Here is a 23,825-nt window from a genome sequence, read left to right as displayed (position 1 = left end):
GCTTTAATAAAGCTAGAATGGAAACTGATTGCTGGACTCAATGCTTTTGAAAAATATTCTGGGATTACTTCTCAATTTGGCAAGAAGTATTCATTGTACAAAAGAAATTAATTAGAAATGTGTCTGGATTTCCCACATGTACACCTTGCAGGCATCTCTTTAAGCAGATGGAGTATTAACCACAGTCTCACAGTATACATTCACTTATGAAATTTGTAATCAACAATCCACCTAAGTTTGAGTAACAGAGATATCCACAAGTACAACAGTAGAAGCAAAAATGATCTGTATTACCCTTCAATGAATCTAATTTTGGCACAGAAAGGGGTGAAATATGCAGCTATAAAACTCTGGCAGTCTACCCATAGAAATAAATGTCTGACAGATAGCAGAAGTTTTCCCAAATGTACATGTGTTTTCTCAACAACTTCTTCTACACCTTAGTAAAACTTTTGAGTAGAGATAATTAATCATTAAAAAGACCTACAAAAGGCCAGCATGTATCAATATAAATATTATTTTTTATTTAGTTGTATACAGGCTGATGTGAATCAGTCTGAAGTTTGTAAGGGTGTTACACAGTAGTTTGGGCTGAGAAATAATTATTAAGAAAAAATTCGACGTGTTACGTCATTTCCAAGTCAATTAGCACTGAAGTTAGCCAATCAGGCTATTGTGTGTGCAGATTCAAGTAGCCCATCAGAGACATTGTCGCAAAATGTGTTCTTCAATTCTTTACCTGCAACTTAACAAGAGAAAGATAAAGAAATTGGACGTGGAAAGGTAGTAAGGGGCGAACCCACGTCGAAGGGCGTAGTCTCGTGCACTATCATTTATGCTATGAGCATAACTGACTTTAAATGTATCTAATGGGTCCCATGAATTTGCGATAGCTAACTTCAATGCTAATTAACTCAGAAATGATGCAACATATCGAATTTCGTCTTAAAAATTATTTCTCAGTGCAATATACCCTGCAATACTGTTACAAGATTTTCAGACCGTATCTGACCTCCCTGTAAGTGTTCTATGATTGTTCTGTTGAGACATTCCATATAATAACATTTATCGTAAATTTGATCTGTGGAACAGGTAACAAACTATAACTACTTGTAACATTACTGCTGGAAATGTGGGTAAATATAATTATTTAGAACTGCTAAATAGAAATATTCACTTTGAAATCTCATTGAGTAGTCTCCTCAAAAATTAATAATAGAAACGGCTCCTTCACTAGGTGCAGAAAGTGTTGTGCTTGCACCGAAAGTTTAGGCTGAAATGAATAAGAATGAAAATGTCAATAAAGTTCTTGGGTGAAATAAACTTGACAGTAGAATATAATGCTCAACTTTTGGAGCTCCATATCTGCTTTGTTACTGATCTCCTGTTGTCTGTAAGATACTGTACCAATCTTTTCAGATCATGGAAATCATCAATGGAAGTTCAGGAGCTGAAATGAATTCTTTTATTACTGCAAAGGTGGTGTGCAGTAATGAACAATTGGCGTTACAAACTGACTACACCTTGACTCTCTGAAAACTGGCTACAATCTGCATAATGACAGTGCTGTTTCATGTCTATGTATACATTTAGCAACAATCAAGAGTATTGTTTAAGATCTAAATTTACAAAATTTCAATAGAAGATTAATACACAGAGGTAAACTGTGGTCAGAGTGATTTAGATACACTATTTGCTGATAGGTGTGCATAGGTAGTTTATGAAATAAAAAATTTAGAAGCATGAAGCAATATAATATATGGAAATAAAAAATCGAATTATACATGATTAATTTATAAGGAAAATATAAGTCAAGTCATTTTCCTGACATAAATGACATGAATTTGAGTTAGAAATTAAGTATGCTTTCATCTAGTCACATAGTACAAAACGATTGGTAGTTTTGAAAATCAGTATATATTTACATTTGTAACAAAGGGCTGCGTAATTTCTCTTTCATTACAAATGAAGTTGTAAGTATTTTACATTGGTGACCTATTATACTGCAAAGTTTAATGAAATAATGTATGCAATGCGAACAGAATATGTGACAAATATAAATTCTAGTGAACACTGCTAGTCATTAAAGGCTTTAGCTAATTAATATCTTCAGTATTAACAAAAAATATTTTGCTTCTAACCAGAATTTCCTTATTAACTGCTGTGTAAGATATACAGTAACTAGTATCAAACTGTACTAGTCAAATGTTTGACAATATTTTACATGTATATCTGAGGTTTAAATGGCTCTTCAGATGGTGTTCTGTAACATACTCCTTGCTACCATGCCATAGCAGAAAAGTGAGCGAATTTTACTAGAATGATACAATCATTCGCATTTGAATACTGGTGTAATGAATGGAAGGATATGAGAGACAACAATAGGGAACTGGAACACAAAATGAAAGGACAGTTACTTTACAGTTATTACTGAGTAATAAAGTCTGCTTCAAAAGAAAACAGTCTCTTTGTTTTCTGTATTAGGTCTACATACACGGATGGGAAGTTACAGATACCTACGCAAGAACATAGGGTTTGTTTCTTACATGTAAGAAAAAAAAGCGGCAGTTTATCGGATCAAAATAGTTGCATGAAATTTACAGAGCAGCAGACAGTCAGATTATTTTATCGTTCACTAAGTTTTTCATTTTTGCTGCTTTTTAAATATGTTTTTGCACCTCCTCTGCGTCTATCTTTTCAGCATTTACTTTATTTTTGTATGGCAATATTTTATCTACATTCCTTACTACATATTCATCGTATTTTTGCTTCAACTAACTTGGAATTCAATAATTGTAATCTCCAGTCTAACTTGAATTAGACACTTCATTTTCATAATTTGTTCCAGTGGAGGTACAGAGACTTTATGAACGTTATTCCCATCCCTTAAGTTACTGTGTATCCGAAGTTTTATCAGATGTTTACATCGTTTACAAAGTGCTAACACAGTGTTGTCCTGCAAATGGGGGCTACAGTATGGGAGTGCTACAATAGCGCCAGTTATTTTTAGTGAGTTAGCAAACCATTTTGCTAGTCTTCATGTTCACTCGTTTGGTATATGAAAACTGCTGTCATTTAAGGAGTCGCAGTCTAGGCCAATTGTATCGTTATTTCTCCCTCTGACACTTCGTTATCAATTTTTAATGCTAGTCGCGAACATAAATCACAGTAGATATTTTTGCATTATGAATTAACGACCTAAACTTTAGCAAGAGGGTAGCACGGACAGGTTGTGGGCGAGCAGTAGGCCTATGTTGAAACTGCGTCGTGTGGTCGCACGAGATTTGAGGCGATGCATTGCATGCAGCGACCTCTCCGCTGGTAGCTTGTTGGACGTGGAACCACACAAGGTGGTGTTGGTGGAGTGGCTTTGGCCAGGGCGATTCTCGCCAATGTATCTTTGGTGAAATGTGTCAAACATGGCTGTAATCCAGTAGCAACAAATACGTAGTTTTTAAATACAAGTATATTGTCAGTATCTAAACATGATGCAAGAAGATTCTAACGGAGAATCGACTTTCGAATTTGTCGACAAAAAATCTGATAATGGATTGACACAAGATAAAATGGAAAAAAATACAGGTTGTTTTGTACATTTGTTTTTAGACTTATTTTGTTTAATAACAGATAGTGATCGTTATTAGAGGCCCAAGTATTGATTAACATATTCGACATTACCCTTACATTGAGTTTAGAACTTATGACTGCAATAATATAAATGATACAAAAGCTTTTTATTAATAATGAAGCCATACGAATCTTAACGTAGCTTTCCATAACTGTTTGCATAAGTTGTCGCTTTTTTTGTGAACGTTCCCTCTTGTTGCTTAGTTCGTAGAGCATTAATAGTAATGATGCAGTTAAAATGATTGCAAAGATCATATAGCTACTTAATTTTGGTAAGTCATGGGCTTTAACTTTTGGAAATTGCGTATACTATGTGTTTATATACAAGATAATTATTGTAGAAAGAGTTATTTGCTTGTGACGCAGTGTGTCCAGCGGCTTAGGACATTAAGTCCTGTCCTTCCACTTTCTTTTCAGTATAAATTAGGGTCATTCCATGCCAATTCAACCAATTCGAGAAAATGTTCCAGCTTATAGTCTCAGATTTGGCTGAAATTTAGCACATCAATGCTACCAAGTGTGGAACACTCATGTACAAACTTATAAGTTCCCCTGCTAATTAGTTCCAGACTTATGACTTGTGAAAGAAGGTGACGTGACCCATAAATTGCAACCTGCATCCGGCAATCTATCTTCAGACCCAACTTTGTCATAATAACTTTGGAACTATTCTGCACAGTCCAGTGAAATTTTTACAACCCAGTAACATCCAGTTAGAGAACACACTATGAATCAAAACACCAACAACATATTTCTGAGGGAAAATAAAAAATTCCAAAATGTAATAGGCCTACGTTAAAAGGTACATATTGTAAGCGCCCTCTATGCCAAATATAATGCACTCAAAAAGAGTATAAATTTTTTTGTGGTAAGCTTAATGTGGCCTAAACACACACAGATCTCATCATGCCCAGATCAGTCACAAAAACTGAGTTACATGCACATGAAAATACAAGAATTTGAAAAATTACCTGAAAAACATGGATTTTCAAAGTGTGGTAGCACAAAAGGGACAAGCGATATCCAAGCTAAATTTCACACACTGTGTAAGTAGACCATAATACAATATGTGGCAAAATTTCAACTTGTTATTGCAAGGCATTTGTGTACAATAAAAGTTGACAGAGATTTATTTGGTTACGTTTCTTTTAACACGATTTAGCAAGTAGTACTGATGATGCAGACAGCTTGTTTCAGGTAAAGCTGCAGCAATTGTTGGGAACCATTAGGCAACAGAATGGTAGTTTTCAGGGACAGAATGAGTCATTCTTATGCAGGAACAACAAAGGAAACAAGCAACAATTACAGGTTACTCATGTTTTTAAGATTCTAGTTCAGACTGGTTAGTACTGTTGTGGAAAGTCAGTATGAAGGCAGAAGAGTGTACTAGTGGTGCTTTCGTTCAAACAAGTTGCAGTATTGGTAGAGCACAAGCGTCTGAATGTCTGAAACAGCATATGGAACAAAATGTGGCATTCCCTTTGTACTGTATGATCTGGATGAATCGGACCAAGATTTGTTGCTATGGAGATCCGGGGTACATCCTGTGGGCACAAGAAGTACAGTTCCAGGAAATTGTAGTGTTTATCATCATATGAAAGTGTTTCTGGATAAGTATTCTTTCCTACAAAGAAGTTGTTTTGATCCATTTCGAATTCATAAGAAGACACTGAAGTGTAGCCATAGAGAAATTGATATAAAACCAGTATTGAAAGTGAATCAGTGCATGGGACTTAATATGAAACCAGGACAAAAGTTATATTCCAGGTGTGTTACACTGCTAAAAAATTAAAGAATATTCTGATACTTTACATTACAGTGACGAAGAGTATCAGCCACCTACAACCACAGTGGATGAGCAATTAAATACTTCAGTAACTGCTCTTAGTTTGTCTCCCATGAAGACACACAAAGTTGGGAAAAGAGGCAGGCCCAGCTATGGTAGAAGAAAACTACAAGAAGCTCAAATGGAATTAAAACACAAAATAGCTGACACACTAATGGTGGAAGAGGAAGAACTATCTGCACCAAAGGAACAGAAATCATGCCAGAAATGCTCTGTTTTGGACCAGATTCTGCATGATTTGAAAGAAAAAAGTGCCATATCCACACACCAGAAAAAAGTAACTAGGCTATTATTACCCTTGCACCTTCCAGCTGGTCTATTGACTACACTGTAAAGGAATTCAATGTTTCTACATATATGGTAAAGCAGGCTAGGGAAATAAAAGCAACCCAAGGAGTGCTTCCACAACTTCAGCAGGCTCAGGGTAAGAAATTGAGTTCAGAAATAAAGCTGCTAGTTTTATGAAAATAATGACTATAGCCAAATAATGCCCGGAAAAAAACCTATGTAACAGTGAAAATGGGAAATAAACGAGTACAGATGCAAGAAAGACTGTTGCTATGCAACATATCAGAACTATATGTAGAATTCAAGAAAAAGTATCCCAATACCAAAGTAGGATTATCATCTTTTTTCAATCTTCGGTCAAAATGGGTTGTGCCTGTGAGTTCAAGGGGCACACACAATGTTTGTGTATGTGAGACCCATCAAAATGCTTAGCTGATGTTTGCTGCTATAAAGGATTCTGATCTGGATTACAAAGGTGCAATGAAGCTGCTAGTGTGTGACATCAGTTCCTACCAGTGCATGATACATAGGTGCGAAAAGTGTCCTGGTAAGGCAGATCTTGCAGAACACATGAATACCAAACTGTACGGTGAACTCCTTATGGGTGACGATGAACTTGTTTTTTATAAACAATGGACATACATGGATCACATCTTGAAACAAAGCAAAGTACAGTGGAAGATATGGGTTGAAATGTGTTGTCAAAAAACGGACAAACTGACCACACACAGCAACAGCACAGTCAGCTTATCTCCAGTTTTGTAAGGATCATTTGAAACAAGATGAAATTATAGTAATACCAGAATTTTCTGCAAATTATGCGTTTATAGTTCAAGATGCCATCCAAGGATATCGTTGGGACAACAGTCAAGCACCTCTCCAGCCATTTGCGATTTACTATAGAGGTGTATCAGGTAATGTGTCATGACAGACACCTGTGCATTTTTAGTGACTGTTTAATTCATGATGCCATTGCAGTTCATGCCCACATTCGCACTGTTATGGCATGTGTGAAAAACAAGCTGCCTCACATACATTTTGTGAAATACTTCAGTAATGGGGCAGCTAGTCAGTACAAAAACTGTAAAAATCTCAAAGCTTTATGCATGCATTACCATGATTTTCAGATTCACGCAGAATGGAATTTTTTCGCAACAAGTCACGGTAAAAAAGTATGTGATGGTATTGGTGCTACCATTAAGCGCATGGCATCACGAGCTAGTCTGCAGGACTCTACAGAAGATCACATTCTAACACCTTTTCAATTATTTACCTGGGTACAGAAAAATATCTCTGACATTCAGTCATTCTATGTTTCGAAAGATGAGGTGAAATCAGTCGAAGAGTTGCTAAAAAGCAGACTAGAACACGTTAAAACTGTTGCAGGCACAAGGAGCCATCATCACTTCTCTCCAGCGGACTCTGACAATGTGCAGATGAGCAGACTGTTCGGTTATAACTATAGGTTCATGCACAACATGTGTTGTCACAGTGTCTGACTCAGGATTCAGAAGCAAAAGCAGCAACATACAACTAGATTGCTATGTTAATGCTGTTTATGATGACAAAAGGTACTTAGGATGTGTTGCAGAGTGCTGTGAAGCAGAAGGTGATTGATTTGATTTTAACAGTAGAGCTGAAACAGCTTAGGTCTAACCCGCCACTGCCCGCATCAAAACTAGGTGTATTGTGCGGTATCGCTCCCTGTACATCTAGTAAAGCCAACCAGTGCAAGGAGTCCCTCTACTAGTTTTTTGTTAGATACAATTTCTTCAGGTCTAGTTGTCCCGAAAATACGGTATCTTTTACTCTCCAATGCCATGCATTCAGAGATAAGGTGTGATGCAGTTTCTTCACCCTCATCACAGATCCTACATTTAGGGTCTTCTTCCATTATACCCATTGTGTGTAGGTGTTTTATGAAGTTCCCATGGCCGGTCATTAGTCCAGTCATGAGTTTGATCTCTTTCCTGTTCAATCCCAGGGTTATAGAGCTTCTTTTAAAACATGGCTTGGGCATCATTATCTTACCATGTTTTTGTTTATGGATATTGGTCCAATATCCTATGTGCTGTATCCCAAGCCAGTTCCATAGTTCTCATTTAATCATAGCCTTGGTGATTGTCAAGAAAGGTTCCGGTCCAATAAATGGAGTTGTTGCCCCCATCCTAGACAATGTATCGGCTTCACAGATCCCTGAGTGGCCAGGGACCCACACTAGGTACACCCTATTGTTTCCCCCTAGCTCCACCAGAGCCCTGTGGCAATCTCCAACAATCTTAGATCTTGTTGCAGGAGCTGCCAATGATGTCAGGGCTGCCTGGCCATCTGAATAGATGTAGATGCTACGATCATTGTAGCACCTACTCATATTCTCCTCCACGTATGCCCTGATTGCATTAATTTCGGCTTGGTATACAGAGGCCAGTTTCCCTAGAGAGATGCTGCTCGCCAGTCTTGCCTGAATCCCCTTACAACCCTGTCCTTTCGCCTTGATCTGTTTTCGACCCATTGGTAAACCAAACGATGTCCCCCGTACGGTGTCAAACTGTTTTCTCCCACTGCTCCCTACTTCTATTATATTGTAAGGCTTGTTGAAGCAGTTAGGAGTTGTTATATAGTCAGCGGGCATTTCCCCAGCCATACCTATATTTACCTCACTCACTATGTAAGTGTGTGATTCTGGATATCCAAATGAGACCCAGTTTTGGCTAGTTTTAAGTCTGTATGCCCCAGCTGCTGCCTCCATCTTAACCCAAAGGTGAAGTGGAGGCATGTCCAGCATGTCTTTCATTCCAGTGGTTGGTGTGCTGCTAATTCCGCCTGTTATGGCCAAGCAGGCCAATCTCTGTACCTTAGCAAGCTCTTTAGCAGCAACCCACTGTTCTATCTTCTTTGCTTAGGCCCCAGTTTTTGCCACAAGCCCTCCTAGTACTCACCAAAGTGCTTTTTGCCTTGGAGTAGATACTCTTGCTGTGAAGGGTCCAAGTTAGCTTCTCATCCAAGGTTACCCCTAGATATTTCACTGTCCCCTTCACAGGTAGAGTTTCATCAAAGAGCTTTAGATTTCAACTTGCATGCTGAATATGTCTCTTTGTAAATGGCACCACAGCAGTCTTCTTAGGATTAACTCTCAGCCTGTTTAATGCGCCATTTTTGCACAATGTCCAACCCTCCTTGTGCCATATTCCTAACTGTGTCAGTGAATTTGACAAGTATTACTATGACAAGGTCATCTGCGTATCCTTGGCAGCAGCATTGTCTGGAATTTAGTTCCTCAATGAGTTTGTTCACCACTAGATTCCACAATAGAGGGGACAAAACTCCTCCTTGTGGGGAGCCTCTAGTGGTCTTAATTACCATCTTTTCACTCATCATGGTAGCCTCTACCTTACTACCACTAAGAATGGCTCTGGTCCACCTACATATAGTGGTCCCCAGATGATGCACCTCTGCTGCCCTTACCATGCAATTGAAGGTCGTGTTGCTAAAGGCCCCCTTGATATCCAGGAAGAGGCAGAAGGCTATTTCTTGCAAGTTAAGTGCTTTTTCCACTTTCCCGACGAGTTGATGGAGAGCTGTTTCACATGATTTACCTGGTTGGTATGGGTGTTGGTTCAGTTGTAGAGGGACCCTACATGGCCTCTTCTCTCCAACGTATACATTAACCAGTTTTTCCAGTGTTTTGAAAATGAAGGCGGACAGACTGACTGGTCTCATATCCTTGGCCTTGGTATGATCAATTCTGCCTGGCTTTTGAATGAAGACAACCTTCACTGCCCTCCAAACATTGGGAATGATTCCTACTGCTAAGCTAACCCTAATGCATAGGATTCTTATAAGCTTTCGTCCTGCCTGTTGCAGGAGAGCTGGAAAGATTCCATCTGGGCCAGGTGACTTGAGCGGCTGGAATGTTCACACCACCCACTGGATTTTGTTGAAGTTCACACACTTCTTGGCCAATTCCCAGGCCTCTCTTCGAGTGTCTGAGAACCGTTGTCTCTCTGGGGTCACATACTGGTCTGTGTTACCCGGCGGAGCATATTGAGGAAAGTTGAGTTTTGAGGAGCAATTCCAGTGTCTCATGTGTTGTCTTTGTATATTCCCCATCCTCCTTCCTCAACGTACCGCCTGGATAAGTTGGTACTCTAGTGAGAATCTTGTGAAGTCTGGCTTGTGCAGCCGTGGCTTCCACTTCCTCACAGAATGCCTTCCACGATGCCTCCTTTGCTTGTCTTATTGCAAGGTTGTAACTGACAAGGGCCTCATGATATTTAGCTCATTGTCCTTTGCGTCTCGCAATATTAAACAGTCTCCGTACCTAGAATTTCATTCTAGAAACATCCCCCAGGCTGTGACTAAGCCATGTCTCCGCCATATCCTTTCTTTCAGGAGTGCTAATTCTGCAAGGTTTGCAGGAGAGCTTCTGTAAAGTTTGGAAGGTAGGAGACGAGGTACTGGCAGAAGTAAAGCTGTGAGGGCGGGACGTGAGTCATGCTTGGGTAGCTCAGTTGGTAGAGCACCTGCCCACGAAAGGCATAGGTCCCGAGTTCGAGTCTTGGCCCGGCACACAGTTTTAATCTGCCAGGAAGTTTCAGTCTCCGTACCTGTTTCCTTTGTGTTTCCAATTTGTTATTCCACCAAGGAACACTCCTATTTGTGCACTTCCTGGTGATTGTGCACTTCCTGGTGATTGTGCAATTATCCTGATATGAGGTCACTATGGCAGAGATAACAGCCTCTGCTACTTTCTCAAATTCTACTGGCTTCCTTATCATGGTTTTAATTTCCGATAAGCCTAAGTCAAGGTCCCTCCTATATATATCCCAGTCTGTTTTCCTGCGATTTCTATAAGTCATGGTCTGTCTGATTCCATTTCAACGTTGAATTTAATGTACGTGCAGTCCGATGAGGGTGGCTCCAACACCACATGCCATTGTTTGGCATAGCTACCCACTGTCATGGAACCAAATGTTATGTCAATTACTCCTTCCCTTCTGCTATTCCTGAATGTAGGTTCATTGCCCCTGTTCAGGACCTCTAAGTAGAGCTAGTTACAGTACATGACATAGCTCCATGCAGTATATCAAATCAGAACTTCAAAGCAGTGCGTTCAATTAACAATATAAATACTGCAAATTTTAGGGAAAGCCTAAAGGAGCTAGACTGGGATGAAGTGTATATGGAACCCGATGCAAACTTGAAATATAACTTATTTCACGATACATTTTTAAGGGTATTTGAAAATTGTTTTCCCAAGAAAATAGTGAAACATAATTCCAAGAAAACATATAAAAAACCTTGGCTAACTAAAGGAATAAGAATATCTTGCAACCGTAAAAGAGAACTGTATCTAAGAGCAAGAGGAAGTACTGACCCCGAAATTGTTCAATATTATAAAAACTATTGTGCGGTACTAAGAAAAGTTATTAAAAAGTCCAGAAGCATGTGTATCATGTCTGAGATCAGTAACTCTGATAATAAAATTAAAGCAATTTGGAATATTATTGAAAGGGAAACAGGGCAACCAAGAGCACAGGAAGACTTTAGTGCCATAAAACTGAATGACAAGTGTACTAACAAACAATCTGAAATTGGAAATATTTTCAATAATCATTTTTTAAATGTTGTGGAGAAAACAGAATCTAGATCTTCACTAGAAGAGGCAAGGCTTCTAATAGAAGAGGCCATACCTGTGCAGTTTGAAACAACTGTATTTCCACGAACCTCTCCCTCTGAAATCAGTAAAATAATAAACTCACTGAAAAGTAAACGCTCTTACGGAATTGATGGCATTTCCAGCAAGATACTTAAAGCTTGTTCCCCACAGATAAGTAGGATTCTCAGCCACGTATGTAATAGCTCTTTGGGGCAGGATGTTTTCCCCGACAGACTGAAATATGCCATTGTAAAACCATTGCATAAAAAGGGGGATACGTCGGATGTCAACAACTATCGCCCAATCTCTCTTCTGACAGCTCTATCAAAATTTTTTGAGAAAGTAATGTATTCAAGAGTACCCTCCCATATTTGTAAAAATAAAGTACTAACAAAATGTCAGTTTGGTTTTCAGAAAGGCTTTTCAACAGAAAATGCTATATACGCTTTCACTGATCAAATATTAAATGCTCTGAATAACCAGACATCACCCATTGGTATTTTTTGTGATCTCTCAAAGGCCTTTGACTGTGTAAATCATTATGGTTTGAGGGGGGCAGTGCACAAATGGTTTAATTCATACTTAACTGGAAGAATGCAGAAAGTTGAAATAAGTTGTTCATGTAATGTTAATACAACAGCTGATTCCTCAAACTGGGGGGCTATCAAGTACAAAGTCCCACAGGGTTCGGTCTTAGGTCCTTCACTGTTCTTGATATATATTAACGACTTACTATTCCATATTGATGAAGATGCAAAGTTAGTTCTTTTTGCTGATGATACAAGTATAGTAATAACATCCAAAAACCAAGAACTAAGTGATGTAATTGTAAATGATGTTTATCACAAAATTATTAAGTGGTTCTCAGCAAATGGACTCTCTTTAAATTTTGATAAAACACTGTATATACAGTTTCGTACAGTAAATGGCACAACTCCAGTAATAAATATAGACTTTGAACAGAAGTCTGTAGCTAAGGTAGAATTTTCAAAATTTTTAGGTGTGTCCATTGATGAGAGGTTAAACTGGAAGCAACACATTGATGGTCTGCTGAAACGTCTGAGTTCGGCTATGTATGCTATTAGGGTTATTGCAAATTTTGGTGATAAGAATCTCAGTAAATTAGCTTACTATGCCTACTTTCATTCACTGCTTTCGTATGGTATCATATTCTGGGGTAATTCATTGTTGAGTAGAAAAGTATTCATTGCTCAAAAACGTGTAATCAGAATAATTGCTGGAGTCCACCCACGGTCATCCTGCAGACATCTATTTAAGGATCTAGGGATCCTCACAGTATATATATTCACTTATGAAATTTGTTGTTAATAATCCAGCCCAGTTCAAGAGTAATAGCAGTGTGCATAGCTATAACACCAGGAGAAAGAATGATCTTCACTATGCAGGGTTAAATCTGACTTTGGCACCGAAGGGGGTAAATTTTTCTGCCACAAAAGTCTTTGGTCACCTACCAAACAGCATCGAAAGCCTGACAGATAGTCAACCAACATTTAAAAATAAATTAAAAGAATTTCTAGATGACAACTCCTTCTACTCATTGGCTGAATTTTTAGATATAAATTAAGGGAGGGAAAAAAACTAACTTAAGCATTAGTGTCATGCAATATTTTGTGTAATGTAATATCTTGTACAGACATCTTTCTTTAACGTGACACGTTCCACATCATTACGAAGTGTCGTTTTCATGATCTATGGAACAAGTATTAATCTAATCTAATCTAATAGTTAAGAGGAATTCAAGAAGGTACTCACCTCTACCGTTGGTGTCCTTGCTGCCTCGCACTAGGTTGTGGACATTGGCATTGCACCCCACCAGCAGTTGGTCACCTTGCCGATAGCAAGTCTCTACCAGTCTCCTCATCTCCAAGGGAGGAGGAGAACTGTCTGAGTAAGGAAGGTATGCTGAGGCCAAGACAATTTCCCTCGTGATACCTTCCCACATTGCTGCATTTTGATGGTCACGGAGTCCCTAGAGCAGAAATCCATCATTGGCATGAAAGAGATGCTGTTTCTAACATAGATGCATGTTCTGGAGTTTCTTAGATTTCTAGTATAGATCAGTTTACCTCCAGTGCCTCATACACCCCTTTCGTATAAATAGGGTTCTTGTATCAGGGGCACGTCCACTTCCTGTCTCCCCAGGCAGCGGCTCAGGGCAGCAGAGGCCCCTATACTGTGCTGCAGATTAATCAGCAACACCTCTAGGCTCCGTCTTACTGCCATTTTTGAGGTCTTTGAGAACCCTGACGGTGACCCTGCTCCCGCATCACCTTCAGGGACTTCTCACCCACCTCCACCACCAAGGTTCGTCCTTCCGGAGCAACCTTCTGGTTGACCACTCTCCAGTCTTCTGTCGGGACTTTCGGGTTCTGGGCCCCTATTTTCCCAAACAGAGACTTGGGAGAGACTTCCGTAAGGATCTTGGGTACCCATAATGATATCTTTGTGGTCTTAAGAAGCTCCACTGCTGTCTTGACCAGCAGCTTTGCATCTTCCCATGGGCACCTTGTCCTTAAGCCATTCTTCTGTGTGCACCCCCTCACAGACAAAAGTGAGTACACCATGGTCTAGATAGACCCTCCTGAAGTCGGGACCTGGGCCAGCGTCCCCCCCCAATCTTTTCAAAGAGGGCCACCTGTACTAGTTCCTTCTGCTACATCTACATTCATACTCCGCAAGCCACCCAACTGTGTGTGGCGGAGGGCACATTACGTGCCACTGTCATTACCTCCCTTTTCTGTTCCAGTCGCGTATGGTTCGCGGGAAGAACGACTGTCTGAAAGCCTCTGTGCACACTCGAATCTCTCTAATTTTACATTCGTGATCTCACGGGAGGTATAAGTAGGGGGAAGCATTATATTCAATACCTCATCCAGAAATGCACCCTCTCGAAACCTGGCGAGCAAGCTACACCGCGATGCAAAGCGCCTCTCTTGCAGAGTCTGCCACTTGAGTTTGCTAAACATCTCCGTAACACTATCACGGTTACCAAATAACCCTGTGACAAAACGCGCCACTCTTCTTTGGATCTTCTCTATCTCCTCCGTCAACCCGATCTGGTACGGATCCCACACTGATGAGCAATACTCAACTATAGGTCAAACGAGTGTTTTGTAAGCCACCTCCTTTGTTGATGGACTACATTTTCTAAGGACTCTCCCAATGAATCTCAACCTGGTACCCGCCTTACCAACAATTAATTTTATATGATCATTCCATTTCAAATCGTTCCAACGCATACTCCCAGATATTTAACAGAAGTAACTGCTACCAGTGTTTGTTCCACTATCATATAATCATACAATAAAGGATCCTACTTTCTATGTATTCGCAATACATTACATTTGTCTATGTTAAGGGTCAGTTGCCACTCCCTACACCAAGTGCCTATCCGCTGCAGATCTTCCTGCATTTCACTACAATTTTCTGCGAGCTAATGACCACCATTGGGTAATCTTCCGGGATAACTGCCATCCTAAAAACTGAGACTGCATTACTGTTTCCTTATTTCTTGTCTCGGTTTTTCTGGACTCACTTATCCAGGGAGGAGGGAGTCTTTGATTCCTCCCTTATCCGCTTACTGCCTGTCTTTGACGTTGTGGGGGTCTGCATCTCCCCTTCAACCTGAGACAGTTTTTTTCTGGGGGTCTTGGATTCTAGTCCCTTTACTTCCCTCCATTTGTGTTCAGGAAGTCATTCTTTTCCTTTCTTTTCCCTCTCTTCCCTGAGTAGCTTCCTCCTTAGAGCCCCAGACAAGCCTTTGATCTTAATCTGGTATAGCTTCTAGGTTACAGTTCCCACTTCTGGCTCAGGTCTAGATCCTGGTTCAGTAATGGAAGTCCCTTTCATAGCCTTCCTAGTAGCATAGTACAGTAGCTAAAGTGTGGGAGAACTTCTGCTCGAAGCACAATCGACTGGTTTTTGGCAGTTAAGTGGCAGTAAACATTAATGATAGGTTGTGTTAATCTGTTTATACACTGTTGCTTAGTGATTAAACAGTTGTGGAAGAGGATAAGAAGAGGCAGAACAGTTTATGATATGTTTTTACAAAATTGTGTTGTGGAACAATGGCCACATCACCAAAGACATCTGTCAACTTCCATTGTACACAAATGTCTTGAAATAACATATTGAAATTTTGAGATATATATCATTATTGTCTACTTATGCAGTGTGTGAAATTTGGCTTGGATACTACTTGTCCCTTTTGTGCTACCACACTTTGAAAATGCATGTTTTTCAGGTAATTTTTCAAATTCTTGTATTTTCATATGCATGTAACTCAGTTTTTCTGACTGATATGGGCATGATGAGATCTCTGTGTGTTAAGGCCACATTAAGCTTACCACAAAAAAAATTATACCCTTTTTGAGTGAATTATATTTGGCATAGAGGGCACCTACAATATGTACCTTTTAACATATTACCTTTTTTTAAACACATTTTGGAATTTTTTATTTTCTGTCAGAAATACGTTGCTGGTGTTTTTATTAATGGAGTATGTTCTCTAACTGGATGTTACTGGGTTGTAAAAACTTCACTGGAATGTGTGGAATAGTTCCAAAGTTATTAAGACCTGAATTTGTGTCTGAAGATAAGATTGTCAGATGCGGGTTGCAATTTCCAGGCCACACCACCTTCTTTCACAAGTCATAATTCGGGAACTAATTGGCAGGGGAACTAATACTTTGTAGACAAGTGTTCCACACATGGTAGAATTTGTGTACTGAATTTCAGTCAAATCTGAGACTATGAGCTGGAGCCCCTGGTTGAACTGACATGGAATGACCCATTAATGACTCAACCACTTCAATGTTACATAATAAATTGTTTTAATTTTCTTGGACATTGCTGGCAGACAAAACTTTTTTTTTTTTAAAACTGAGACTGTATATTTAGGCTGAAGTTCATGAAGGGGCTTATTTTGGCAGTGTGGCAGCAAGAGCATTGGAGGTTAATATCTGCCAAAAATTATCAAATTGAGATAGATAAAAATAGACACAGTGTGTGAATTAATCTGGATGAAAGTAAACTTCAAGTGGTCCAAGTAATAAATGATTGTCTCTGTCTTCCATCTGTAATAACTAACAAAGTGGGCAAAAAAATTTTTTTTTTTTTTTTGCTTGAATATTTCTTGATGGTGCCATAGCTATTGTAAGCAGCTTCCATTCATCAGATACTGAGAGATATGTGCAGTTAATAAATTTTATGTAGAAAGAGATTTGTGCTTAATGGTACAGTATTAAACACACATTTTAAAATTTTTGTGGAACCAGTGACACCTTAGCTTTAGGTGTGGTATTGTAGATATGTTGGCAACAAACAGAACCAGTATCTTAAACTCCAGTATTGTGATGGAAGCATTGTACGACAGCTAGGGTGTTAGAGTATCAGAGATTATCTGTGTTGAAGAAGAATGATAACTAAGGCAGAACAGCAGTTTTTGTTAATCCAATGTTATGAACTAAGCTGAAGTAGTCTCCAGCTAATATTTCCCAATGGAATTTGAGATGTGGGAGGCTCAAGTCCAGGTGTGTTATAAGATGTACCTTAGTTGCAAATATGTAACACAAGATAATTTTTCTGAAAAAAAACACCTATTTTTTGTTGATGGTTTCAGCCAGTCTTGTATAGGAAAGAAAACTGCACTGTAATGTCAGATTAAGTCATGGAATAAGCAACAAATGAAAAATAAGTCCAACAAAATCCTTGCATGATGGTTAGTCAGAATAAACCACTCAGTAGATTTGAAAAAGTGATATGTAGGCCTATGAAATCCTTAAAAATCTAACTTGGGAAGTTCTGATGCTGTAAGTGCATGACGGAGGGCACGTCCCATTGTACCATTTTTTAGGGTTTCTTCCCATTCCATTCTCTTATGGAGTGTGGGAAGAATATTTGTTAAATGTCTCTGTGTGTGTTGTAATTAATCTAATCTTGGCCTCGTGACCCATATGCGAGAGATAAGTAAGGGGTTATAGTATACTAGAGTAATCATTTAAAGGCAGTTCATGGAACTTTGTACGTAGTCTTTCTCAGGATAGTTTACATCTACCTTGAAGAATATGCCAATTCAGTTTCTTCAGCACCACTGTGACACACTCCCAAGGGTCAAACAAGCTCGTGACCATTTGTGCTGCCGTTCTCTGTATCCATTCAATATCCCCTGTTAGTGCTATTTGGTGCAGGTCCCACACACATGAGCAGTTAGTCGCATGAGTGATTTTTGTTAGCAGTCTCCTTTGTAGACTGATAGTTCTTCCCCAGTAGTCTACCAATAAACCAAAGGCTACAACCTGCTTTATCCACAGCTGAGCCTATGTGATTATTCAGTTTTATATCCTTACAAAGTGATACATCCAAGTTTATATGAGTTGGCCGACTTCAACTGTGACATGGTGATATTAAAGCCGGAGGATACTGCAATTTTTTCGTTATGTCAATTGCACAGATTTACATCTCTAAACATTCAAAGCAAGTTGCCAATCTTTGCACCACTGTGAAATCTTATCAATATCTGGCAGAATATTTATGCAGCATCTTTCACACAGTATCTCTTTATAGATAGTTGCATCATCTACAAAAAGTCTGAGGTTACTATTACTATTGCATGCAAAGTCGCTATATACAACATGAACAGCAAGGGTCCCAGCACCCTTCCCTGGGGTCTGCCCGAAGCTACTTATATATTTGATGATGACTCTCCATCGAAGGTAGCGTGCTGTGTTACAACTTTCACTTGATATCCCATATGATGTAGCTTCTGAAAGTAAGCTTAGGTGTGGTACTGAGTCAAATGCTTCTCAGAAATCGAGAAATACTGCACCTACCTAAATGTCTTGATCCAAAGCTTTCAGTGTGTTATATGAGAGAAGTGTGAGTAGTGTTACATATAAGTGTTTTCAGAATCCATGCTGGGTGGCATGGAGGACGTCATTCTGATAAAGATACCTCATTATATTTGAACTCAGAATATGCTGTAAGATTCTACAGCATATAAATGACAAAGATAATGAACAGTAGTTTTGTGGATCACTTCTACTACCCTTCGTGTAGACGGGTGTTCCCTGTGCTTTCTTCCAACTACCGGGCATGGTTGTTTGTTTGAGGGATCTATGATAGATTGTAGTTAGGAGAGGGGCTAACTCAGCTGCAAATTCAGTATAGAATTTCATTGGGTCCTGGAGCTTCGTTCAGTTGTAATTATTTCATCTGTTTCTCAACACCACTGACACTAATACTGATTTTACTTGTCTTTTCAGTTATATGAGGGTTAAATTTGCTTAAGTCTCCTGGTTTTTTGTTTGTAAAGGAACGTTTAAAAACAGAGTGAAGCATTTCAGTTTTTGCTTTGCTACCCTCAATTTCAGTTCATGTCTCACTTGCTAGGGATTGGACACTAACTTTGGTGCCACTAACAGCCGCTAGACACAACGAGATTTTCTTTGGGATTTGAGAATTATCATTTGACAATATTCTGTTACGTTAGCTATTGAAGGCTTCACAAATTGCTCTCTTGACAACAAAATATGTTTCATTCGACATCTCTCTATCTACAACCCATTATGCACTGTTCTACTTGGTACATATCTGCTGGGTATATAGTCCTCTACTCTTTTAAACCTGAGTCATAGTTCCTCTAGATGCTCCTGCATTACACTGAAAGTTTCAAGTTCCTCATTCCAATATGAGACTACTGATTTTTTTATCTAGTTTCCTGAACATATATCTTTCTGCTTGTTTTAATTGCCCTTCGTACTTTGATAATCATTGTTAAAACTGCATCATGAACACTGATACTAGTTTTGATGTAGACATCTTCAAAGAAGTCAGGTCTGTTTGTTGCCATTAGATCCAATATATTTACATCACATGTGGGGCTCTGAACTATCTGTTCTAGGCAGTTTTCAGAGAAGTCATTTAACAATGTTTCTCAGCATTTCTTATCACTCCCACCGCTAACAGTACTGTAATTTTACCAATTGATTGTTGGATGATTAAAGTCCCACTTATGATTATAATATGGTTGGGCAATTTAAGTAAAAGTGAACTGAGGTTTTCTCCAATATTTTCAATCACATTGGGAGATGAGACCGGTGGGCGATAAAGGGTGCAATTACTATTTGATGCGCACCCATGGTACTAAGTTTTGCCCAAACAATCTCATATGCAGCTTCAATTTCTATCTTGGTGGTTTTGAGTTTCATGTCTGCTGTTACAAATACACCACTTCCATATTGCATTAGTCTATCCTTTCGATATACACTTAAATTTTTACGAAAAATCTCACTCCTCTCAATTTCAGGTTTCAACCAGCTTTCTTTACCTAATATCATGTGAGCTTTACTGCTTTCCAGGAGTGTTTCAAACTCTGACACTTTGTTGTGAAGGCTTCGCCTGTTAACCACTACGATTTTAATACTTTCGTGTAAGAGGCAATTCTGTTGATCTAACAGTGATATTTCTGGCTTCCCTACAGCTATCATTAGCTGTATTGGTTGGAGAGTCACCTAATGTAAAAAAAAAAAAAAAAAAAAAAAAAAAAAAAAAAAAAACAACAACAACAACAACAACAACAACAACAACAACATACAGTCAGCTACCTGGTGTGTAGTGCACACCTGACCCATTTAGGGGCACCCTACAGATCTCAACCCTATGTTGCAAGTCCAGGAGGTTGAAGCCTAGCTTATCACACAATTTTCGAAGTCTCTGGTTTGGCCCTTCCACCCAGCTCAGAACCAAGGGGCCACAATCAGTTCTGTGGACAATGCTGGAAATAGCGAGCTTTGTTGACACTCCGTGCGCAAGGCTGGTCTATTCAGTTTTTCTCTGCCAGTTTCTGGAATGATCCAGATATGACAATGGAGTCTAGATGACAGGCATCATTTGTTCTAGTGTGCATTTGCTTGCACCTTGTTTTCTCAGTAGCTGCCGGAATAGCCTCTTCAACATGTTGAATGAGATCCTCAGCCATACACACTGTGTGCACCTTGTGTCCTTTCCTGTTCCTTGTTGCCATTTCCCTTTTCGTAAAGGGTATCATCATTCACTGTACGTTTTGAACTGTTGAGATTAATAGACCCTACCCTTTTGCTTGTGTCTCCTCTTGACACTGGGCACAATAGGTTCCTCCAAAGCAAGTGAAGTGAGACCCAATGGCCCAGTTTCATCAAAAGACAGCACCTCGAACTTGTTAGTTGAGGGGATTGGTGTAACACCCTGAGACCTCTCTGGTTCCCAACCATAATGTACAGGACATCTCAATCTCCCACTGAAGCGGCTTTTGCCATCAAGTGGATGAGTAATGACCAATCTGTACTTTCTGCAGCAGAGACAGGATCCACAAGTTAATTGTGGGGTGTTATTACCAGCCACCAGGTTCCACCATGACAGTTCTAGAATCATTCAGAGGGAGTCTACATTCTGTATCGCAGAAGTACCCAGATCATGCTATATTAGTCGGAGGCGACTTCAACCTACCCAGTATAGACTGGGGTGTCTATGGGTTCATTACAGGTGGTACAGACAAGCCGTTGTGTGAATTACTTTTGAACACATTATCTGAAAACTGTCTTGAGCAGCTAAATCAACAGCCAACGCGTAATGGGAATATTTTAGATTTGGTAGCCACGAACAGGCCAGACCTCATTGACGGTGTCAGTGTTGACACAGGGATTAGTGATCATGATGTTGTCATTACGACTATGGTTATGAAAGTTAAAAAGTCGGTCAAGAAGGATAGCAGAGTATTCTTACTAGAAAGAGCAGATAAGCAGTTGTTAGCATCCCACTTAGTAAATGAATTGACTTTGTTTACTTCCGGTACGATGGACGTGTAAGAATTATGGGCAAATTTTAAACACATTGCAAATCATTCATTGGACAAGTATGTGCAGAAAAAGTGGGTTATGAACAGAAATGACCCACCGTGGTTTAACAGCGCAATTCGGAGAATGCTCAGGAAGCAAAGGCAGTTGCACTCGCGGTGCAAGAAAGATCAAGAGAATGCGGACAGGCAAAAGTTAGTTGAGATTCATGCTGCTGTAAAAAGAGCGTTGCGTGAAGCATTCAACCACTACCATCGTCATACCTTAGCAAAACATCTTGCTGAAAACCCAAGGAAATTCTGGTCTTACGTAAAATTGGTAAGCGGGTCGAAGGATTCCATCCAGTGACTCACTGATCAGTCTGGCCTGGCAACGGAAGACAGCAAAATGAAAGCTGAAATTTTAAATTTAGCATTTGAGAAATCTTTCACGCAGGAGGATCGTACAAACATATTGCCGTTTGAGTCTTGTACAGATTCCCATATGGAGGACATAGTGATAGAAATCCCTGGGTTTGTAAAGCAGCTGAATGAATGGGTTGAAAATAAATAAATCGCCAGGTCCTGATGGGATTCCAATTCGGTTTTACAGAGAGTACTCTACTGCATTGGCTCCTTACTTAGCTTGCATTTATCGCGAATCTCTTGCCCAACGTAAAGTCCCGAATGACTCGAAAAAAGTGCAGGTGACACCTGTATATAAGAAGGGTAGAAGGATGGATCCTCAAAATTACAGACCAATATCCTTAACATCGGTTTGTTGCAGGATTCTCGAATATATTCTCAGTTCGAACATAATGAATTTCCTTGAGACAGAGAAGTTGCTGTCCATGCATCAGCACGGCTTTAGAAAGAATCGCTCCTGTGAAACGCAACTTGCCATTTTTTCACATGATGTCTTGCTAACCATGGATGAAGAGTATCAGATGGATGCCATATTCTTTGACTTCCGGAAAACGTGTGACTCGGTGCCCCACTGCAGACTCCTAACTAAGGTACGAGCAAATGGGATTGATTCCCAAGTATGTGAATGGCTCGAAGACTTCTTAAGTAATAGAACCTAGTACGTTGTCCTCGATGGTGAGTGTTCATCGGAGGTGAGGGTATCATCTGGATTGCCCCAGGGAAGTTCGATAGGTCCGCTGTTGTTTTCTATCTACATAAATGATCTTTTGGATACGGTGGATAGCAGTGTGCGGCTGTTTGCTGATGATGCTGTGGTGTACAGGACGGTGCCGTCATTGACCGTAGGAGGATACAAGATGACTTGGACAGGATTTGTGATTGGTGTAAAGAATGGCAGCTAACTCTAAATATAGATAAATGTAAATTAATGCAGATGAATAGGAAAAAGAATTCTGTAATGTTCGAATACTCCATTAGTAGTGTAGTGCTTGACTCAGCCACATCGATTAAATATTTGGGTATTACATTGCAAAGTGATATGAAGTGGGACAAGCATGTAATGGCAGTTGTGGGGAAGGCGGATAGTTGTCTTCGGTTCATTGGTAGAATTTTCGGAAGATGTGGTTCATCTGTAAAGGAGACCGCTTATAAAACACTAATACAACCTATTCTTGAGTACTGCTCGAGCGTTTGGGATCCCTATCTGGTCGGATTGAAAGAGGACGTAGAAGCAATACAGAGGCGGGCTGCTAGATTTGTTACTTGTAGGTTTTATCATCACGCGAATGTTACGGAAATGCTTCAGGAACTCGGGTGGGAGTCTCAAGAGAAAAGGAGGCGTTCTTTTCATGAATCGCTACTGAGGAAATTTAGAGAACCAGCTTTTGAGGCTGACTGCAGTACAATTTTACTGCCGCCAACTTACATTTTGCAGAAAGACCACAAAGATAAGAGAGATTATGGCTCGTACAGAGGCATATAGGCAATCATTTTTCCCTCATTCTGTGGGAGTGGAACAGGGAGAGAAGATGCTGGTTGTAATATCTACATCTACATCCATACTCCGCAAGCCACTTGACGGCGTGTGGCGGAGGGTACCCTGAGTACATCTATCGGTTCTCCCTTCTATTCCAGTCTCGTATTGTACGTGGAAAGAAGGATTGTCGGTATGCTTCTGTGTGGGCTCTAATCTCTCTGATTTTATCCTCATGGCCTCTTCGCGAGATATACGTAGGAGGGAGCAATATACTGCTTGACTCTTCGGTGAAGGTATGTTCTCGAAACTTTAAAAAAAGCCCGTACCGGGCTACTGAGCGTCTCTCCTGCAGAGTCTTCCACTGGAGTTTATCTATCATCTCCGTAACGCTTTCGCGATTACTAAATGATCCTGTAACGAAGTACGCTGCTCTCCGTCGGATCTTCTCTATCTCTTCTATCAACCCTATCTGGTGCGGATCACACACTGCTGAGCAGTATTCAAGCAGTGGGTGAACAAGCGTACTGTAACCTACTTCCTTTGTTGTCGGATTGCATTTCCTTAGGATTCTTCCAATGAATCTCAGTCTGGCATCTGCTTTACCGACGATCAACTTTATATGATCATTCCATTTTAAATCACTCCTAATGCGTACACCCAGATAATTTATGGA

General features: G+C 39.8%; 1 protein-coding gene across 1 annotated transcript in view; it reads left to right on the top strand.

Moving 5' to 3' along the window:
- The first annotated feature begins 3,268 nt into the window (after positions 1-3,268).
- Positions 3,269-23,825, top strand: part of LOC126272694 (protein PRRC1-like) — a 69,519-nt gene continuing 48,962 nt past the window's right edge. Inside the window, exon 1 of the mRNA XM_049975721.1 lies at positions 3,269-3,582. Within this exon, the coding sequence (XP_049831678.1) occupies positions 3,486-3,582 (97 nt within the window). The 5' untranslated portion in view covers positions 3,269-3,485. The remainder of the gene's footprint in view (positions 3,583-23,825) is intronic.

This window comes from Schistocerca gregaria, chromosome 5 (genome assembly GCF_023897955.1).
Source record: "Schistocerca gregaria isolate iqSchGreg1 chromosome 5, iqSchGreg1.2, whole genome shotgun sequence".
NCBI classification, from domain to species: Eukaryota; Metazoa; Arthropoda; class Insecta; order Orthoptera; family Acrididae; genus Schistocerca; species Schistocerca gregaria.
The sequence above is the reverse complement of the archived record's forward strand: the minus strand, read 5'-3'. Positions and strand labels throughout refer to the sequence as shown.